The sequence below is a fragment of the Netta rufina genome (assembly GCF_964035555.1).
Source record: "Netta rufina genome assembly, chromosome: 9".
NCBI lineage: Eukaryota > Metazoa > Chordata > Aves > Anseriformes > Anatidae > Netta > Netta rufina.
The window spans coordinates 15,222,929-15,245,475 of NC_140132.1; the positions used below are offsets into that span (position 1 = coordinate 15,222,929).

Here is a 22,547-nt window from a genome sequence, read left to right on the forward strand (position 1 = left end):
AGCTGGGTATGACTTGGAAACCCAGAGATCAGCAATTCCTCTAGTTCAGCCAAAAATCTTTTTTAAGTCCCCAGGCGCTCTTCAATGTTCCTTTTGTGGCTCCCACGTACAACCCTCCATGCAGGCATTCACGCAGCAGGTGAGAGATGCTGCTCGGGGCTCCAGCTGGCCCCCTTCCCACCACAGCCCCGCGCAGCCTAACGCTTAACCAAGTGCCAAGGCTGGCATGAAAGGAGCCTTTCAAAGGAAACAGACCAACCCAGTAATTTCAGACAGGAGGCTAAAATAAATTGTAAGTTGGCAGAGCTCTTGGCACTTCTGAGTGCCCTGTATTTACAGGCTCTTCCTCCGCTAGCCATGTCCCAGTATTTTTAATTATCTGTTTTGTTGGTCCCTGCCTCTGCTCACTAGCAATACCTAAGGGACTCTGAGATGGAGGCGGTGGGAGGTAAAGATGATGTAAAAGTGATTCAAAGCAGTCAGGCAGTGCTCTACAGGCCCTAAAATACCCAGAGGAACTCAGCTGGAGACAGGGCACTCATCCCTGCACAGACCCGAGCCCAAGTCCCTGCAGGGACAGCCTGGAGCACCCTGCATTGTCAAGGAGTGCTCTGCTCCCCCGTGCAACAGTTGTTCCTGGCAAGCAGAGGGGAATAAGTGAATAAACAAACATTTGCAAAAGGTTTTAGAGTTTGGACCCGAGATTTGCAGTTAATGTTTAGTAGCCTGCCCTTTTGTGTTCTGCTGCAAGCTGAATTCATGACTTGGAAATGGCTTCGTCGGCTCCTGTTTGAGTTGTGTGGTTGTATCCTCACCTGCTGCCTTTGAAGACAGAGCATTTGTCATGTTTTCTTATTGCCTTCCGTCACACCACTGCAGGTCTAAGCTGTTATTGGGAAACTTCAAGAAGGTATTTTGCAAACTAAAAGCCATGTTAACAGAAAGGGGAAAAAAAGTATCTTACTTTTGCAAATAATTACACAGCTTTATTATTCAGTATCACAGTCTCAGGAAATGAAACAGTCCAGATCCCTTCCAAGACATTACACAGCCTTTTTCCATCTCTCTGGCCACAAAATAATCAAATTAAATACAAATCGTTGTTTTGCTACATCTATTAAATTGGAAGAACACAATTATTGGTAGAACCAGCTAAGCTCCAGGAGCTAGGGGTGGAGTGAAGCACTGCCTTCCCCTTCTCTTGCATAACCCACAGAGGGCACAGCCAACAGGACACACCAAACAAGTCTCCAACTCGCAGCAGGGAAAAGAACCCAATTCAGCGTTCCCAGAAAAGCACACGGAGGGACAGAAGGATGCAGTCAATAACAAAATACAATGGTTTATTGAACAAAACGGGGCAAGGCAATGTTCCCTTTACATTCAACGAATTCAGGAGTATGAAGCAAAACATGCTATACACACACGGACACGATACTTTGGTTAAATGTCATTCAGAAGTTCTATGCCAAACCTGGTTAAATTAGAGTGAACAGTCAAAAATAAGAAAGAAGAGGCTTGCATAGACAGATTATTGTCAGTGCATGATTTATATATTTAAGAATTAGCTGTTGCAACACAGGATACACTTTGCAGCTCTGAGGAATTTAAACCAATCCACTAATCCATCTCCTCGTATGGCTAACATTTAGATTCAACAGGCTGAAAGCTTACCCTGAAGAGCTAAACTAGACAACCGCAGTCTCATTGAGGCAGTTAGCTATATTGCAGTACGCAGATGCAGCTGGAGACACACTGTGGAGTCTACTTAAGAGTGAACACTGATACAGTGAAACTTGTTTGCTGTGAAATAGGAAATGCTTGCGTGTGCCGTTGTCCTCTCCAGGACCCTCCTGTGAAGAGCATCAACTGCACAGCTTAATCCTTGCCCTGTGCTACCCAAGAGGAGGCAGCAGCAGCTGATATTTCCAGCCCAGAGGCTGAGGGCAGTGCAGCTTCTCAACACAAGACGTGTGTCGTGCAGCCTGTCTGAGGCATGGCAGTCCAAGTGGCATGTGTGCAGCACAGCTCAACCCTCCACGACAGCCCTGCACGGCCAGAAGTGTGTTATGGCACATTTCAGAGTACAGATAACTGGAGTCTCTGTAGGTTTATGCCTGTCCTTCACAAGAAGAGACAAGCAGCCTGTGGTGTGTGTTATGTGAGGGGCACTGCTGTGCCTCAGTGCTGTATCCCACACCCACCTCCCAAAGCAACTGCAAAACTAAGCATTGAGAGAGAGTGGGGCAGAACCAGAACAGTCCCTCTGCTGGGGACGGATATAGGGCAGCCTCAAAGTCATCCCCAAATGGGAACTGCTGCTGCTGCAGCTGCCTCCTTGGGCATCACCACCACAAAGAGAACAGCAGAGAACTTGGTCGCCTGTCAGTCCCTGCTCCGAGCTGCGCTTTGTTTCCTACTGCACCTGAACACAGCCTTGCAGCATCAGTGCTGCCATGAGGAATAGCAGGAGCAGTCTGATTCAGCTGGCAGATGCCCAGGAGAATTACTTCTTGCAGAGAATATGAGTTTTATGGACTGGCTGCACTACATTGCAGGAGTGTAAACTAAGTAGGGGAATCCTCACACTGTCTCCAAAGTGCTCCCCTTGTATATAAATTAGCAATCCACAGTTAGTTTGCATACAGGTTAACATGAAGTAAAATAAAAACCTTGATAATAAAAAATATATAATATACACATTGATCAATAAACTGAACGAACACCCTCTAATGTAACAGTGGCTGTAGTTTGGCACAAAATAAAAAACTCAAAGGTCTAGCACTGTAAAAAAAAATCTTTTTTTCTTATGATTGTTATTAAACTTGATTCATATCCTGACAGGTGGGAATGCAGAGATATAAAAATACTGTACATACAAGATCCCTTTTACAGAGTGAAGCAGACTGCAGCATTTGCAACTTCTACCCTTCCTCCCCACGAGGAGGAAATTCAATGATGAGACTTAACCTATCCCCTAACAGCTGATATTTTCCCACCCCCATTAAGTTCAAAACCATGAAGTTCTTTAAAAAAAGATTAACCTGTTTGATCTATTCCCATGACGACAACCGCTTCTCACTGCAGGAAGCTGTACAGTCCAAGTTTTAAGACAGTTATTTCGTAGCAAGGTGACTCAGATCAGACTGTCGAAGACGTTGAGTATCCCTGCACGTAAGGCACGATCACTCGGGTTCGCCTCACCTCTCTTCTGCGGACCGCTGTGCTTTGGACGGAGGCGAGGTGGCGGCGAGAGCTCTTGCTGGTGAGATGTGCCTGCTATGGAGGTTAGGAAGTGCCAGGATTTCACGGTGATGGACTTTCCACACGGTGCTTGTTGCTTTGTTAATGCACATGGTAAGAAAGGGATGCAAGAGCTGAGTGACCTGGGCAGGGGTTCCTGCAAGAGCTCTGACATGCTTGTTACATCCAGAGCAAAACCATAGGCAGAGCTACTGAAACTTGGTAACTGAAGACACACACACACACACGAAGTTAAACATTTCTCTGCCATGGATAGGAGATTTTGCTCTGGCTGTTCCTTTGTAAAAAAACGGCTTCAGTGATGCTGGTTTTGCATCTCCCTGACTCTCAGCAGAGCTGTGGCTGCTGAGCTCTAAGAAGTATTGGCTCCTTTTTCATCCCTGGTCTCAACTCTTGTTGACTTCAGTGGGGCCATGGAAGTGGCTACTAAACAGACAAGTCCAGTTGCAACTTTTGCCTCGGGAACCCCGTGTCTGCACGAGGCCCACAAGGCATGTCAGGTAAGCAATTGCTCTGTTTACCCCCCATTTATTAAATGCTTTTCTCAGCTATCATTCTTAGCATTCCTCCCTGTAGACAGAGGTGCCAGCTCCCTTCTAGCAAATCCTCGAGGCCCTCCTATTTACAAGGGCTATAGAAAAAACAAACAGGAGAAGAAATGCAAGGGACAGCAAATGAATAAAGACAAGGAATAAGACTAAAAAGTTAAGCACTAAGGGAAGACATAGAGCAAAGCAGCCCCAGAGCATTCAGCAGTCCCTGAAAACATCCAAGGAAATAGCAGACGCTCCTGGGTACTTCCCTTGAGCTCCCTTTTCTTGGTGCCACAGCTGGGCAGCTTGGCTGGCCCGAGGAGGCCATTGAGGAGATCCTGCAGCTTCACGGAGCAGGCACTGGGGCATTCTTTGGACTTTACCCAACTTCCAAACAAGATCAACCATAATTTTCTCTCATAGCATTTCCACTCACTCCCACTGAAGTCAACAGCCTGGATACTCCTAAGCATCTTTCCTGATTTAATAGGTTCTTCCTGTGTCAGCAGGCTCAGGGCCTTCACAACTTTCCTGAATAGAAGAAGACAGAAGTTACATCAGCCAACTGCAGTGCAAGTCAGCTACAGAAGCCCAGGGAGGGCTGAGTTAGTTGGTGGTTTTCCCTTGCCTTGTGCAGAGGGTCACCAGTTTCCCATGGACAGTCAGTATAAAGCACAACCGCTTTCTTATTTGGTAGGATTTTTCCCCATCCGATTTTCCTAAGTGCCCCTGATGATACAAGCTGGGGTACTTGTAAAAGTATTAGTTCGTAAAACCCCACCAGGCATCCATTTCACAAAAATATACACACTCTAACGGCAAGGAGGGAGAAAAATCCCAACACAAAAAAAAAAAAAAAAGGCATTTTCAGCAGTAGAAATTTTGACTGTTACATGAAATACAAAAATAAACTTTTATAAAGTAAAATCATTGCAAATGAGGTTGCCACATTAACCCAAGTTATCTAACAAAAAAAATACGGTCTCTGTTGTTGTTTTTTCCTGATCGTTTAAAAACAACATTAACACTTCTGAATGGACAAAGATGGAACAAAAAGAGGGCTCAAGGCAAGGACAGTAAAATCTAGCCTCTGGCTGGAAAATTTCCTGAGAAAAAAGAGCAAACAAGCAAAAGCTTGCGACTCACTTGAAGACTCATGCAGGTAAGCAAGCCTATGGGCTGGAAGCAAGGGTACACAGCTAACAGGTTGCTGCTGATCCAGTCTAACTTCACAACATTTTTGGCTGGTGCATGCCTGGAGAAGAGGCCTATTGGGGCTGTCTGGTACTTCACAGGGAGTGAGCTGGTGCCAACATCCCAGGGGGTAAGAGATGGAAGCTTGAGCTGTTGAGCAAGGCAAGGCAAGGCACGGGCTCATGCTGTAGTGTTAAATGATGCCCTTGCAACTTATGTGAAAAATGAGTTGCCTCATATTCCTAGTGATTTGTCTCAGTAGCTATCCTGACCAAGGACAAGAGCCAAGGTTAAAGCCTTTCAGCTGCCTTTGGGCTTGAATTGTGCATTAGTGCAAGAGCAGAGAGCCACGATCTCTTCCGACTTCCTATCTGACTCCACGCCAGCATTCACTCTCCACAAAGCTCCACAGAGCTGTCAGGCTCCTTTCCCAGGCAGCTGCACAGATCGGTGGCAAGAGCGAGCACAGTCTCAGCTCTGCCTGCACCCTCCTCAGCAAAGCCAGCAGCAGGACTGCAGCTACCAGCAGCAGCAGCAGAGCACAGCAGGACAGCCTCTGTGCTGGGCTGCAAGTGCAACAGGAGCACCGCAGGAGGCTCTGCTGCCATGAGTGAGACTGCCAAGGGAATAACTAACCTGTACTGCCTGGGCAGACTCCAAGCCAGTGTCCAGCTACTCAGCCTTGCAGTTTAAAAATGCACTTGGAAATACATGGAAAAAAAAAAAAAAAGGTTAGCAAGACAAAAGAATTGGAGTGACAGAAGGCAAAGGGAAAAAGGCTACTTGTTACTGCAAGAGCAGAATGATTTTCAAAGAGTGGAAGGAAAACAAGCCATCAAAAGGGGAAAAATAAAGGAAAAAAGCACTGCATGGGCAGACGTGTACAGAGAACTTAAACTTGGATACACTGCTGTACCCTGGAGAGCAATAGTTTCAACCTGACTGGAGCCTGCCTCAGGTGCTGGACAGAGCAGCGCAGAGAAGCAGCAGTTAGCAGAGACATTTTGCAGACTGTTTGGCACTCTGTCTCTACCTCAAAGTTGCTTTTAACAGTAGCTTTTGGATTCAATGCTCTATGCCCGTATGGCCCTCCTTCAATCCTATGTTTACAAGACACACTCATGTTCTGACATAAGTTACTGTGCTCAAGTGCATCAGCAGCTGAGCTAGGAGGTACAGTAGCTCCCCCGTGGCATCAAAAAATTCCTTAGCTTGTACCACCTGGAAGCTCAAAGCAGGTGACCACAGAGATCCCCGCAGGCACTGAAATATGTTTGCGTGATTACTCCCAATCCACAACTCCCAGCTTCATCAACTCCCTGGCATGCCTTAAAAGTCATGCACCCAAGATCTAATTTCAGCTGAAGTTGTTCTTCCTCTTAACTGTCCTATCCGATACCCTGGAGCTAAATGCATGGTTACGCACCCTAACCAAATTGCTGGAAACCCTAGAAAGAAACACAGCAGTTAAGAAGTTTTGTTCTAGAGGCAATTTCTTCCTCACCAGTCCCAGGTTCTAGCTTTGGATGGCACACACTGTGAGGATACTCTCTCCTTCCTGCAAGATACTGTGACTGTCAGATTGGCTCAGCTCTCTTATCCAGCAGCAGAAGCAGCACACATTCCCTTTAACAACTCTTTGCTCAGTCATCCTAATATGGAAAGAACTTGGACTTGAGATTTTCTGCTGCGTTGCCATAACCCAGCTCATATGTTGGATTTTTCTCCCTTTTGTATGTGCATCTCTACTCGTCCTATTTGTCAAAACTCCAGCCAAAGTTTAAAAATAAATGAAAGCCTCAAAGGAATAAGAGGGAGCTGTTAAATCAGCTAGCTGATTCACACAGCTCAGTGGCGGCTAGATTGTACTGCACTGCTTAAGTGATCACATATGAGTAAGAAATTGAAATGAACAAGTGTTCCTTATTAATACGATGACACTTAAAAAGGAGATCCTGGGAGTGGAAGGTGGACCCCCCCATAGGGTAAGGAATTGAGAAAGTTGCCTGGCAATTCCAGTAATGTTTGCTACAGAAGAGTCAGTACCAAAGCGAAGGCTAGCACAGTTTACTGCTTCCTACGGGAACCTGGAAAACAAAACAGAAAGGAGAAACAGGCTGTAAGGATAGGTCCTGGTAAAGAAAATACTACCTGCAGTCATCTTACTTGTACTGCCCTCTTGGATCTCTGATGTCAAAGAGGGAACTGTACATTACTTTACTCCAGCAAAGGGAAGGATAGAGTCACAAGACACCCATTTCTCACAGGCCGTGAATGGCACCACAGTCACATTTCACAGCCTCACTAAGGAAAACAGAAGGATCACTGGGCTTACAGACTATATAAACTGCCATCAACTTTCCAGCTCTTTTGATCAATACAGAACACAAAAGCATCCAAAACTTCAAATTTTGGCAAGAAAACTGTCCACATTTAAGTTACAATCAGTGGAGTTGGAAAAAATCTGAGTCTACCTCTGGCTGCACCTTTCTTCCTCAGAGCCTCTAAAGATAACTCAGACAAGTGGCACACAGATTTCAAGAACTGGGGGGGAGGGCGATCCTTCACTGCTCCGGTGCCAAATTATTTCAGGAAACAAGCCAACAAAGCAGTGCTGAGATGCTACAGGAATAAAACAAGCCTGTTCTCAGACCAAGCTTCTATACGATCATCCCATCCACATGCCAGACAGGAGATACTCTGAGGCTTTTTTTGTCATGTATTGGATCATTTGATATTAGTGAGTCACCTAAAACTCATCACATCATTGTCTTCATGTTATTTCTCCTTCATTTGCTGCCTGGATACACAGTCATTCATCATTAAGAGATCACACAGGACAAGCAGAGAGCATTTTGACAAACTCGAGGCAAACCAGTTCAGCTTTTCCCTCTCTCAGCCAGCAACGTGCTCAGCAAGCAGAACTCACTGAGTAGCATCTCCTGCCTGTTGGGGCAATAACATCCATTCCTCCTCTATGACTATTCCTCTTTCAAACACCCTGTCCTTCAGGCTGGCTACGCGAGGAAAACAATCCACAATAACCCACGTGTTAGGCCAGCTGTGGACTTGTTCCTACCTTTAGGAGAGTGCTCAGGTTTGGAAAACTGACGTAAGGGGCTGGACTGGCTTGTGTAATACCGAGCATGTTCGAAGTCATCAAGGAGAGGCTGTGACCTGCCAAACAAAAGGCAGCAGAAGGGAAAAAAATGCATAAGAACATTGTGGGGGGACACAGGAGGAACAACAGAATGGGACAGTAACAAAATTAAAAGGCACAAGAGTATGGCAGAAGGATCACCTCAGCTGCCTGGTATGTCCCTGCCAGTTTAAAGCAAACTGATTTGGGCTTTCCACTTGCAGACCAGCTCCTCTGAGCACAGCCTGTTACTGTTCATATGGTGAGAAATACCTAGTGTTCAGCACTTCCCATGGTCTGCTTTCATTTAATAATGGTTTCAATTTTTCAGGAGACAAAGAATTTCCATTATGAAATTTGATGCAAACCTCACTCAAAAGGAAAGAGAAAAGTTTCAAAGAGTTTAATGCTTGCCTTGCTTTCACCCTAGAACATTTTAATGAGATCTGTCTTCCCCTGCACACCTTCATTGTTTTGTTTGCAAATTAAACAAAAGCTTCTAAGCTCCTATCAGGATTGGAAATCAAAACCACCAGGGTCACTTACAGGATTCTGTCTCACACCAGGAGCATTAGGCCAGGGTACAAAGCGATTCAGAAGATGCACTGCATTACGGCACGTTCCCATCACTTCTGGGATGAGGCACCCCAAAGTACAACACGCACGCTGCAGTGGGGTGTCCACACACAGCAGCAGTGTACAGGGCATAAATGGGGAGCAGGGACACAAGGGATCAGCTGTGCAAATGCAGCACAATTACTCCTTCCCACCCAGAGATGACATTTAGTTTCACATCCCCAGAAGTTTTGTTTTTAACCCTCTTGGTACTTCTCTGCCATTTTACAAATGTCACGGCACAAGCTCATCAATCTCTGTCAGCGCCGGGCAGGAAGACCAGTATGGCCAGCAGCCACAAGCACAGCGAGTGACGCATGTCACCGAGCACCTCACGAGCTCTGTGCCAGACGTCTCCTTTTAATGCTAAAAGCTCTGCTCTCTGCCAACCCCCTCGTGGGTCAGGCTGGTCGCCCCATGACTGCTCCCCAGGACTCAGCTCCTGTGCAGCTTCCTGAGTGCATCTCCCCAGTTTTACTAGCCACGCGTTCAGCTCACCTTACAGACTTGTCACCTTTGTGTCGCTGGGTTTCAGCCCCTTCTTTTGACCTTGAGCGCGGGGACTCGCTTGCATCATGCTGACAAGAAGAATAAAAAGCAGTTCAACTGGCTGTCCACATGCCTTGTGAGACAGCAGCCAGCGTGTCGAGACTGCCTCAGCTCCACACAACCCTTTTGTGCTCAGCTTTTGCACACTGAGCATGCTGACACGTGCATATGGCAGGATCAGGACTAACTTATGATAACTGAAACTCAGCCTTGCTGAGCCAAACTTAAGCTTTGCTCTAAATTCAGGACAGTGCTGGGGGACCCTTCCCAAAGCTGAGGTCAAGTGCATACAGTCCATGTTAATGGCTGCACGCAGCACGGCTGAGCATGAGGGACCAGCTGCACAAAGCTGTGCTGCTGCGACTGCTCCAACATGGTAAGGAGTTTGAAAACTTCAGCTACCTCCAGCTGGCCCCAAGATTAACTGAACACCTCCTTTAGCACATTAGGAAGGCAGATTATGAAATCTGTTTCTTATCACCTTTCACAATGGCTAGCCAAGATCCTGCAGTATTACACTAAAACCTAGCCTAGGCTCGATATACTCATTACTTCATAATAAAATTGGCTCAGCTGTGCTGTCCGTGTACCTATGGTGAACAAACAGAACCAAATACTGCTTTTACTGTTACAGCAAGGACTTCGGTAGAGAAAAAGTCCTGCAGCAGGAGGGCTGACAGTGCTTCAGGGAGGCCATGAGGTGCTGTGACATCCACCACCAGCCTCCACAGCCACAGTCTAAGGCATACGTTACTTGAGACTGAGTCTAAAGAGTATCTAACCAAGGATAGGGCTCCAAAAGCTTAGGAAGCAGCTGAGTAACAGGCAGCAAGACCCTTCGCATGCAAGGGTCTGTACCATTCCTCTTGGTCTCATCACACACCCCCACCTCCCTCTGGAACAATGTTATAGGATTTCACTTGGGAGACCTCCTGAAGCTTGACATACCTTCCAGTCTTGATCATGCCTCTTCTTTTCAAAGGAAGACTTTTCTCTCTCCTTCCCTTTCTTGAAAGCCTTTTTTTCCTCAGCCATCAAGAGACGGGCAATTTCCTGAAAGGGAAAATACAGACAGCATGTCAGAGGTTGTATTGCTATTCTCAGTTTGAGCTGTTTAAAATCTCTCCTATGGACTGCTAAGTTAGATGGGTGCAAAGCCAGGATTCTACCTGAGCCTGTGATCAGGGACCAAACGACAGAGCAGAAGTGAGACTGACTACATGCTGAACGCCCAGAGCATCCCAAATTGCCTGTTTTTTGTTTGCAGAGCCTTTCAGCCCTTTGTTTCTTTTCCTTCAGTATTGGGTTCATCTTGCAGCATCTCTGATAGTCTCCTACAGTGTTCAGTTACAAGAGATGCTCTTCTTCAGCCAAGAAGAGCACTTCCTTTGTCAAAGTTGCAACAGGCAACACAACTCCCTGTTAAGATAACCTGCACATGAAAAAAAGCCAGAAATACCCCCCAGAGGCCTGAGATTCCCCTACAAGGGGAAAAACAAACAACTAGAGGGTCAGAGTAGACAAACAGGGCTTAGCAGTCTCCACAAGTAAAATACTACGAACATTTAGCTTCTTGCTCACCTCATCCTGGGCCACTTGAGCTGCCTTCTGATCTGCCTCGTTGGCCTGAAAAGAAAAAAATAATGAGATAGAACAGTAAAACCTCTAACATTATTAAGACCCATCAACCGACTGGGCAAGGCAGGCACCTATACAAATACACTGCCATCCTCTCCAAAATATATTAAATTAACTCAATAATATTAAATTAACTCAATATTTACCTCATAACCCAGACAGTGGCATTTCAGCTGAGTTTTTTCCCCATCTATCCGGGAAGCCACACCACAATACATTGCCCTTTCTCCCACCCCTAGCCCAAGACAGGCTCTGGCCTGTTTCAGTTCTCAGCTCACCAACTATACCGCCCAAAGGCCATCTTCACCTGCCTGCAAGCATTCATTTAACATCACCCTCTCCTGCCATTTAGTTTTTGGATATGTAATTCAGGAAAAAAAGGCTGTACTGGGTCAACACCAGCCTTCACTGCATGTGCAGTTATGGGTGGCAGAGCTGACCACCAGAATGCACAGCAGCAAGGCCCCGTTCTTAAAAGTCGTAGATACACGTTAGCGGTTTCCAAATTCAAGATGTCACTGAGTACCTTAATTGTTTCATGATGACTAATGCATCCCCTCTACTCACCAGGAGCTCTTCCTCTTGCAGTTTCCGAGCAATCTCAGCATCAGACAATTCCTGTTCCCTTAGGGGTTTATCATAAGTGGCTTGCCTCATCCCCCTCAGCTTAGTTCCTACAGAATTGGGAGAGAGAACAATCAGCTCACCCATTTCCCAAATGCTTCAGAAAGGAAATCCCCACCATCTCCTCAGCCTCCTGCAGAGCCCCACTCGAGGAGATCACAGACCACTACGGCGTACTTCCAGGCAGACATTTTGAGGTGCAGCACGCACCTTAGAATAAGTTTTTTCTATACATATAGTTACACCACATCTTACAAGGCAAATGAACTGTACGCTACAAGAGCCATGCCTCTTGCTTCAGCTTTCAGTGGCACAGCGATGCTAGCAAAGGAATTGAATCACAGATTTTTCACACACCATCGATTCAGACAGCGGAGAGCAGCCTAATGTGCTACAAGCACAGCAGAGTCCTTAAACACACCTCTGGAGCAGCGCGGGCTGCAAGAGATGTCTGGGACAGGCACACAATGTTTCTGACAATTTCATGCTTTGGCCTGACCCACGGATTTCACAATTCATAGTGAGAAAACAGCCATGTAAACATTTCTGGAGTTCACGCAAGGTTCAGTTCTTGCTTTGAGTACAGAGGTTTTTTCAGTTTTGATTTTTTCTGAAGTGTTTATTTAAAGGTAAACCACCTACAAGTGGTTTAAATGTTGCATTTTGGAGTCTCTCCGTGGTCTATCTGCAATAGGCCAAAGGAGTCCCCCCGTATCCCCGTTATAAAATGCGTGATCTCATTCCTGTACAATGAATGCTTTCTCCTTCCATCTGCAGCCTGAACCGTATTGTTCAGCTATCTCAGACATCTAAATGAGCTCTCTGCTTTATGTCTGAGGTACACAAATACTCCAGCTGTCTGTCTGTGTCTCTCCCAGCCCAAACTCAGAAAATAAGCTTCACTCAAAACTTCCATGCTTCCAGCACTCTGCACGCTGATTATAAATACATTACAGCTTAGTGGGCCACATATCAGCTTCCTTCTGATCAGGTAAGACCAAGGAAAAAAAATAGTTTTTAGAGGTCAATAGGTTATCTTCTGTGCATCTATCAACAAACTACCATTGTACTCCACCAAATACCCCAAATGCTTCAAGCTGTGGGCCAGAGACCTGACGCATCAACCCCGAATCAAAACATGGAATAGGAAAATACCAGCTCTTCAGGTATTAAATGTGGTATATGGGGTATTTTTGCTTTTTTGCTCTGATTAAATTTAGGTCAACAGATCCAATGACTTTAAGCAACATTTAAGCAACAAGTAACACCCCTCTTACACATGACCCTAGCATGAAAAGAAAACTTCTGGCTCTTCTGGCAGTTACAGTTAAGTGCACGGCTCAGCCTTGCCAGAAGAGTATGATTGATCCAAGCTGTGAAACGCTGCAGTCTCAGACCAGCACACAAACTCCACCGAAAAGCATCAGCTTGGTCAGAGTTAAATTATTCAGACTGCTTCCAAGGCCACCGTAAGCACAGTTTTACCCCACTGGAACAGCTTCGCTGACAGACTTTCATACACCATTGACCCCATGAAGAGCAAAACTGTGTTTCCAGAATTGTTCACTGAACAGCCAAGACTGAGTTTGCTTTATACAGACTGGTACCAGTCTTGATTTGGTCAGAAAGCAATGGTAAGTATTACTCGCACATCACTTCTGCCCACACTCAGGAGCACAAAGCCCGCCCCAATTCCCTCAGGAAGAGGATGTGAGCTTCTGGCTGCCCTGACCCCACACGAGGGTGATCAGAGTCCGAGTCATTCCATCCCATGCTGTATCAGGGCACATCACAACTTACTGACTATATGAAGGCCCGATTAACACCCTCCACTTCCCCAGATAAAACTTTTGCATGAAGACAACAAAAGAACAATTCTCCTGGCATCTCTGAACACAGACATGCTTCATCTTTTCCTCACCTTACCCACGTAAGGACCAGTCGGATGCCATAATGTAGGAGTTTCCCACCCTGTGGCATACATACTGAAAGTGGGAGACTTGATCTAACAGACAGGCCATCCCTTAGTCCCATGCAGGTTTTAAAATCAAGAAGATGTATCTGGATTTTACAGGCCACCAGTTCCCAAGTATTATTGAACAAAAACTACTCAAGTACATGTTTCCTAGAAAAGTTCATTTCTACAGAATTTGTTAAGAACATCCTAAAATATATCACAAGTGGATACTTGTGAGCTTTGCCTAAAGTCGTTTACATTTTCAACATTTTTTTTTTCCAGTAGGAATTGGATGGACATTGCTGGCTTGTATTGGTATTAAGCAAAGTGTCCTCACTTACAGCCTTGCATCCCAAATCAAATCCCATTTCTGCGAGAGGAAACCACAGCACAAATTGTATCAGTGAAAATAAAAGGGAATTTTTACACAGGATACCGAGGGCACCGTTTCCAACAATACCTTCTTACTCCTTTTGAAACCAGGGGACATGTCGGGAAATAAACAGAGTGAGAGTCTTAGCGGATAAAAAGAACCTCATTAAATAAGAGAAACCCAGGCAGGATTCACCGGGTATGCATTGCAGACTGATATTGGAAATTAAAAGTCTTCAGAAGAAGCAGCACTGATTTCAGACAGCAGGATGGGGCAAGCAAAGGTCCGTCCCCACACGTACCTACGCCTTCCCCAGCACCTGGTTACCTGAGTCTCTCTGGGAGTCTCCAACCTCTCCCCGGCTCACCGAGTGTGGGGAGGGGGAAGGTTTCCTGCGTCCTGTGCTTTTGCAGTCTTTCTCCTCACCCCTCCTATGATCTTCTTGGAATTCGGAGTCCCGGAGCCTCCTGTCGTGCTCCGTCCTGTGCGAGGAGCGGCCCCAAAGGCGGGATTTATGGTTTTCAGGGCGCACCACCTGGCTGCCGCCCCGACGCCAGGTCTCCTGCTCGGCCTCCAGCTCCACGTCAAGAAGAGGAAGACGCTTTTCTCGGTCTTGCCTTGCTGGCTTTCTGCTGCACCGTGCCTGGTCTGCGAGTCCACGCTCTGACTCCAGGTCAAGGCTGAGAGGTCTGCGAGCCTTCTCCCTGCCGGCTGCCCTCCTCTCCTGCAGCTCCCAGCTGCTGCTCTGCTTATGGGCACCACCATCAGCCTCTCTTTCCAGGTCGAGGCTGGGAGGTCTCCCAGACCCACCCTGGCTGGCTGATTTCTGCCTCTGCCGATGGCCATCAGTGGCCTCGCTCGGTTGAGGAGAGCCGTGACGATCCTCCGAAGAGACGTGCCTGTGTTTGGAGGCTCTGTCAGACAGAGGCGAGTGTGCTTTTTGGCGCTCTCTCTGCCGATGTGCGTGCCTATCATCACCACGTGCCCTGGGAGGCTCAGAAACCTGCTCCCCAGGATCACCCCGGGGGTGCTCTGAGCAACAGGGGGGACAAACAAGGAGGTGGTTAGTGACAAAGGGTTAATAGGTGCTCAATGAGGCCAGAGTTACAGCACGCAGATGAAGGAAGCCTGACGCAAGTGTAAGCTGGAAATGCAAGTAAAGTCCAGTGGGGCTACACAGAAAATAACAGGGATATAACACTTGTAGGGTGTAACAGGAGACAGAGAGAAGCGGCAGCCTGGACTGAACCAGGGCAGCACAGGAGGCAAAGGGGTTGAAGCAGAAAGCATGGGTGCAGCCCCAAAGTGTGTCCAAGCAACTCCTAAGGCAAGGAGGAGCCACTGTGAAGATTAAGGACTTTTACCTATGCCATTTGGGATTTAAAAAAAAAAAAAAAAAAAAAAAAAAAAAACAAACAGCAGAGCAACTTGTCTCCTGTCACTGCTGGAGGATATTGGACTCCTGATGAGAAAGGGGCTTACGAGGGAGAGCACAAAACAGAGGCAAGGCCAGGAGGCTCCGAGCAGAGGGCTGTGTTGGAGCCTGGTTTATGAGCACCCACGCCTTGCCCTGGCTTTAACCCCAGGGTTATTCCCCAGAAATAACAGCCTCAACTGAACATGGGGAAAAACCCACTTTTTTGAGTAAGAAGAGAGAGGGGTGGGACAGCATTTTTTATTATTAATTTTAAAAAGGTGTGACGGATAGCTGCAGCATCCGTACACTTCCCACCACATCTCTTGAAGACTTAGGAGTTTCAGGGCCTGCACTTACTGCATCGACAGAAGTTTAGTCTGTCTGCAGAAAGGGCTACAGAAACTTAAAAGGCAGGATAAGATTTCACAAAAGTCAAGCTCCTGACCTCAGCAGTGTTGCTGGAAAAGCCGCTTACTCAGCGGCTTAGTGGGGTTGTTTCCTCTGTGCTTTTCAGAAAGCACATGGAAATTTTCTTTGCTTTAGTTTCAGTAACAAAACCTCCACAACTATGAAGATGCGGAAGGCTTCCTGTATATAACCTGCTAATTAATTTAATCTCAATCAACTTATTTGATAAGAAAAATCATTGCACTGAGTGAACTATTATCTCTACAGCAGCTTTTCAAAGTGAAGAAGAAATTTCCTTGAAGCAGAGGCTGATTGCAAACAGAATCATACAAAGAGCAGGGGTAAGACTTTCCTTCTCCATTGCTAAGAGTTTTTATAGCATCTTAAAATATTTACTATATTTCACTGCACCTGAGCTTCATTCTGTCCTCATAAATAGCTCTGCCTTCCCTACAATCATCCAAGTTTCAGAAGTAAGAAAACAAAACAAAAAAGCCACCCAAAAACTGAATGTTCCCTTCAAGTCATACTATTCAGAAAAAAAAAGCTTTTCTGAGCCAGCAAAAATAGAGCCTACTGAAAACCTATCTTGAAAACAAATGGGTTTTGTTTGTGTGACTTATCCGGAATAGATATATTTTTAAGAGTCCAAGAACTGTAAGAGTAACCACAGCAGTTCCTGTTAACTGGCAGGTTTTTCTGTTCAGTTTTAGATTGTGAGCATGATTTACAGAATAGTTATATCCAATGAAACAATTTAAGAGACTTACTGAACAACAGACACCAGAACCCAAAAGCAAGAGTCAGGATTATTTAATTTTTAAAATAATATTAACAAGGGTCTAAAATTAGCTCAATTTTGTCATTTACAATAAGCTCAATATATACATCAGCATGGAGAGGAGATTATGAAAGAGCAAAGCATGGCTGCATTGGGAAAGGATCGACGCAGGAAACACAATCATGCTAGACAGCCTAAGCAGGACATTTGTTTTTGGGGTATCTCAGGGCAGTTAACTCCTCAGCAGGCACTGGTTCCTGCAGCACCTTCTGCAGGGGCCAAGTAAACACTCTTTAGGTCCTGGTGTTACTCTCTCAAGCAGCAAGTGACTAAGCGAATACAGAAGTGTTTTTCATGGCACAGACACTTCTGGGAGGAACTCGGCTTTCTTTCACGTTTATTTTTCCACTCTTTAAAAAGCTCGGTTTGCTCTCAAGTAATAGCCCTAATCCACACTCCTCCTGGATGTGGATAAATTTTTATTCAGTCAAGACAGGCTAAAACCCAAACAAAGCAAGAGCTTTTCTTTTGACTATAAGTTCACAAGTAGCAAGGACAATATAAAAGAATGCTGAAGTCTAATCAAATGGTGCCCCAGTATTTATGAGGTTTCAGATCAATGTACTAGATGGTCCAGACATAAAAATCCACCTCAGTTCTTTCGTTCTTTCTATTTTTATTTATTTATTTATTTTAGGAACAAGGATCAAGAACAGCACTACTATAAATGGTCATGCAAAAAGTGCCTTCCACCTCACTTCCAGAACTACAGATTACAGCAGGAAGAAAAAGTTAGACCCACAAGATATCCTGCTTTTCAAATCCATAACAGAAAAAGTTCAGAGAATCATAGACTTCTGTCAGCTGCTTTCTGTTATAATAAAAAAAAATCCATCCTGTTGTACCATCTCTGCCTGGCAACACTTTTACCTATACTGTATTTTTTCAGAGACATAACCCATTTAATTCTGAAAAATTAAAGCATGTGTTGGCCATAGACCTCTCAGATAAGTCTTTTTTAGCTCTGCACACATACCAGAACTTGGGGCCATGAAGTTTCCACCTAGTTACGGTTTTGCACTTTGTGCTGTGCATTTTCTTGGCCTTCCTTGAACTTGTTCCCAATTGGAACTAAAATATTTTATGTCTGAGTTCATATAAAGATGTTTAAAATTGCCAGTAGTATGGATGTTAAAGCAAGAATAAAGAGGTTTGATCTTCATCTTCACAATCTGTTAATCAAAATCAGCCTGTCTCTACCCCACCACATACATTTTGAAGCAAGAACACAAGAACCACCACCAGTGCACAGCAAAGCAATCCCCACATTACTCCATAATTAAACACACTCCGATTCTCTGCTCCCAATTTACAGAAAGTCTGTATTTGATCGCAAAAGACACCCAAAAGAAAGCAATGCAGTGCTGTGGGTCATATATTCTTCACAAAATACAGTCCCAGATGAGAATTGCAGCAGACATTCTGTGGAGATGACCTTGTTATTCAGTAAGTCATTCAAAGCAGTTGTGCTAATTTTAGGGCTTGGATACATACCTGCAAGAAGTTATTTTTGAAAGGCTGTTCCATGAACCAGCATTTATTCCTTTGTGCACGTACCAGTGCCAGCATCACAGATGAGCACACACATTCAAAGAGAAACTGTTCCAAGTGTAGAATTGTGTCTGCATTTCTCCTCTACACACTTGCAGCATTACGCAGAAATAACTGTGACTTATTAGTACCCTCAGCGACTGTATTTTTCCAAGTAGTTCCTGACTCTAGAATGAAGTTAGATCCTGGCCCTGGAAATTTATGCAATGCTACAGTACTGAATGCAAGTAATGGAAATCTCCCTAACTAAGCTGCTAGACCACCAGGTTCGCCTATAATACCATGATCTTGACACTTTATAAAGGAAGAACTTACCTCCATTTTCTGAATAATAGCTATCTTCATACATTTTGTGTCCCTGGGATTCTGGGTAGTGCTTCTTACGCTTTTTTTCCTCCTGCAGTTCTTTCTGTTGTAGGAGACGGGCAATGTCCTACAGAGATTGAAGAAAACAGTCATTACCTTCCCCTAAAAAACATCTCCAGATTCTTTTATTAAAATACAACTCTAAAAATCCTCAGCTTTGTTTTCCAGACATCAGTGACAGGGTTACTCTTGAATTCAAACCACATGCTAGAAGGGCTTCCACCTACGTGGCTGACATAAACGGCTACCTCAGCAATCAGCACACAAGCTCCTCCAGGCCCACCACTGAACTTACAAAAAACTTGCAGGTTTCTCATCTATCTGCATGCAAGCCTGCAAAGCCCTAATGACTGAACAGGGACAGAAGGAATTTCTTGGGCAAACTCAGGCTTCCAGCAGCATCTTGGTTTTTAGATAAGAGCACAACATGCTCACACAAGTGGCATGCTGGACCTCCCTCCTCAACTCCACCAGCCAAGGAAAAATACCCAGGCAAAGACTCTCTTCTAGCTGAAGGCTCTTCTGACTGAAAGGACTTCCTAAACCTGTCAGTGAACTCACTTCAAACCAGGTGTAATTTACAGGGACTGCAGGATGCCAAGCAGGGAGATGCATCACTTTGACAGAGGCTGAAGGAAAGAAAAATCGAATGGGCTGTTAGGGAGAGAGGAGCTACGGACACCACAGGAGTGCTGTGGGAACTGTAGGCTGTTTATCTTCTGTCACAGTTTTGGTAGACATGCCATCAAAGAGAACAGCACTCCATTTTCTTAATTGATTTTCTTTCAAGATGACTAATGGTTCAACAAGGCCTAGCAATAGTAAACAGCTCTTTGGGGCTTGCTCACTCAGGGCCCAGAAGCTTGCGAGTCAGAGGAGCCAGTCTGAAGCAAAGAAGAGAAGCTGGAAGATGCTACCAGCAGGTCAAGCTTACCCTAGGGCAGTATTCATTTAAGCCTCCCTAGACCTCAGGGCTTATGAAGCTGTTCGTGTAGAACATATGTTGCAGGCTAAAGAGGTATCAGTGAAATACAAAGTCAGAAAAAACCTTCTAAAAGCAAAGCCAGCACTGAAGGACAGTGGATGGGTGTTCAAATGCAAGCTGTTATTTCAGAATTCAGATCGGATCTGTACAGTAAACAACATTGTCAGTGACCTTGGGACACCACAGGCTCTTTACCACAAAATTTCCTTCCCTCGGCACAGTTAAACTCTAACAAGTAGAGCAAGTCTATAAATACATGGGCTTAAGAACATTATCTCCAGGATTGAGACAGTTCAGGACTTGCAAATCCGCATAAGCCATTGCTGACAAACTGAACCTGTAAGCAGGTAGACTGAGCACTTTATTTAAAAACCCTGCACATCTGGCTGGATCTGCCCAAACGCTGCCCAGTGGTGGCACAACACTGCTGGCCACTCCTGGTATCAGTTACCACATACACTGGGCAAATACCACACCCCTGTGTGCGACAAATACACGATGAATTCGGCACACATCCAGTATCAATACCACTCAGCACGTCCTGCAGGGTATGCGTACAGATGCCATGCTGAGGGTCACAGGAGCTGCTCTGATGGGGTCCCTGCTCTGCTACCTGACAAACCCTTTGGGCACTGCACAGCCCCACTCACGTTGCATCAGTACAGGAGCTCCCTCAGAAGAAATAACGCTGGTGAAGACCCTGGAAGGACAGCAGGATGAACTCAAGCTCTCCAACAGTCCTGCTGTGAAGGCAGTGACAGGCAGCACGGCTGCACCTCAGTACCCAGCTGCAGCCTAACTCAGTACACATCTGTTTCAGCCACCCTTCAGAACTTCCCATGTACCAGCAGGAAGAGAAAGAATATTTATGGCTTCTCCTCATCACCAAGACATATTCATTTGAAGATTGCTCCTGACATCAAAAGAAGATCACCATGCTGGTTTGACAGGTTGCAGGGACCTGCTGTCAGAATGCTGACATCCCAAAATCCCTCTGCTTAAAGCCGTGTGATTGCAATACCAGAGCCAGCCCAAGCTGTATTGCATCCCCCTCACTTTCCCCAGAAAAATAACATAGACGGTCACGTTTACAGCACAAATCCTTTAGGCAGTGTTCCTCCTACTAGCATTACCACAAGAACCTCTGAAGACCTCCTGGCCAGCCTTTCAGTACTTGTTTGGACATAAAGGTCCAAGAAGAAAATGAGGTCTTGAACAAGCAAACTGATGCATCTGTCACTTACAGACTAATTCTTATTTCAGGTTCTCCAAAGAAACAGCCTTTTGTTCAAGTTCTTCCTATAGAGAAAATGCCACTAGATGCCTCTTCAGCATCATGAGACTATCTAGACTTCTTGGGGACCTATCTAATCAAATATGGGGCCACACTCCATGTTCAAACAGTCACAGATAGGAGGAATGTGTCTCCCAAAAACCCAATCTGGTACACAATGAAGTGATTAACAAGCCAAATCCTTTGAAGGCCACAGACAGACCACACCGACCATTCTCAGGCAAGAGCAGCAGGGCAATATTCTTCAGTCACAAAAGGAATCTGCTAGCAATTATCTGTAACAGGGTGTTCAGGCTGTAAAAATTAATCTGAAAATGAAGGAAGGTAAGGGAGAAGCCAGAAGTAGACAGCTGGGCTAAAGATCCTACTTAAGTCTTTGCACCAAATAACAAAGCAATTCTAACCCAGGATTCTTACAGACGTAGTAGCTGTCTTCTTGCATTTGAGCAGGAATATCTCAGACTGTATAAACAATTACTTCCTGACACCACAGCAACAAACCCTTCAACAATACCTACTACTACTTGCCTTCTTTGTTAGCAAGGTGACTGCCATCAACAACCCCCTTGATCATGAAAACCATGACTGTATCTTATCCCCGTAACAGGGCTCCCTGAAAGCTCTGTGCACGTTGAGATCCACGAGGACCAGGACTAACACCATGCAAGCCAGCTCCTGTGGCTACTGACTGAGAAATGCCTGTCCCAAAATAACTGCTATGAATAGCCCTGCCATCTTTGCAGCTTTAAAGGTTACCTCATCTTTTTCCTCCTGCCTGCGTCGCTGCTCTGCTTCAAATACCAGCTTCACTTGGATTTCCTGAGCGATCTCAGAGTCCTGTCGTTCTCTAAAAGACAAGGAAACAAGGATTATAAGCAGCTAAAGTCAGACATCAGTCAGCCTGTAAAGAGAGATAAAAGCTAAAAGAAGCCATCCAATTTACACAGAAGAGTTATTACTTAGCAGTAGTGCAGAGTAAATGAATCCTCGCCAGGAACCGAGTCTCCCTCTACTTATGCTGGACAAAATTTAGAAAATAGGTCCTAAGACACTCACAATCAAAGTAAAAAGCAAGAGAAAACAGGTTCTTGGGCAAGATATTAAGAAAGGAGATAGGAACAGTAAGACAAGGCAGGCCAAGGCAGTACATGCTCATCTTTGCAAACAGCAGTCTAATACTGCTGCGGAGTATTTGTATGTGTGGTGCATAAGCAGGGGTTTAGGGGTAAGGTTAACACAGATATTTCTAGGAAGTGTTTTTGATGTGAAAGCCAAGAAAGAGAAAGTGCAGAAATGCTTATACCAAATGCAGTATGTAGGCCAAGCGGAGGCTGGAGGTGGCAGTTCAGTAATGAATGAGAAATGCCACCGAGATACAAGAGCAGAGGCAGTGTCAAGAGGCAAAAGAGCAATATGCATCCAAACGAGGGGTGGGAGGCAATCGTCACAGCACCACTGCGGATGCAGGAGTAGCACAAGACTGTATTAACCGGGGACAGAGAAACATAACAGAGTAATTGAGACATGAAATCACTTTCATCTGTGTGGGTAGACCATGAAGAATATATTTCTGGAGCGTCACACAGAAAGCATCTGCAAGAATTGTGCAATACTCAGCTGCATGCACTGATGCCCAGCAAACAGGCTGGAACGATGGCCAGGGTGTTCTTAAAGCTAATCCAGAAAAGTGCTGGGGGATTTGAGAAGAAAGATTAAGATCCCTCTCCTTCAGCACTGTTGAAATTAAGCCAAAGGTTTGCTCTGAACAGGTCATATCAATCCCAGATATCTCTGCAATC

General features: G+C 45.3%; 1 protein-coding gene across 2 annotated transcripts in view; it reads right to left on the reverse strand.

Moving 5' to 3' along the window:
* Positions 1-1,317: 1,317 nt before the first annotated feature.
* CCDC50 (coiled-coil domain containing 50) overlaps positions 1,318-22,547 on the reverse strand; it is a 40,371-nt gene continuing 19,141 nt past the window's right edge. The window contains exons 4-12 of one of the 2 annotated variants that reach the window (XM_084292421.1): positions 21,505-21,595; positions 18,419-18,536; positions 14,214-14,918; positions 11,500-11,606; positions 10,876-10,920; positions 10,243-10,347; positions 9,244-9,323; positions 8,071-8,168; positions 1,318-7,078 (exon numbers count right to left, since the gene is read on the reverse strand). In XM_084292421.1, the coding sequence (XP_084148547.1) occupies positions 7,059-7,078; positions 8,071-8,168; positions 9,244-9,323; positions 10,243-10,347; positions 10,876-10,920; positions 11,500-11,606; positions 14,214-14,918; positions 18,419-18,536; positions 21,505-21,595 (1,369 nt within the window). In that variant the 3' untranslated portion in view covers positions 1,318-7,058. The remainder of the gene's footprint in view (positions 7,079-8,070; positions 8,169-9,243; positions 9,324-10,242; positions 10,348-10,875; positions 10,921-11,499; positions 11,607-14,213; positions 14,919-18,418; positions 18,537-21,504; positions 21,596-22,547) is intronic. The other variant, XM_084292422.1, reaches the window with a different exon arrangement.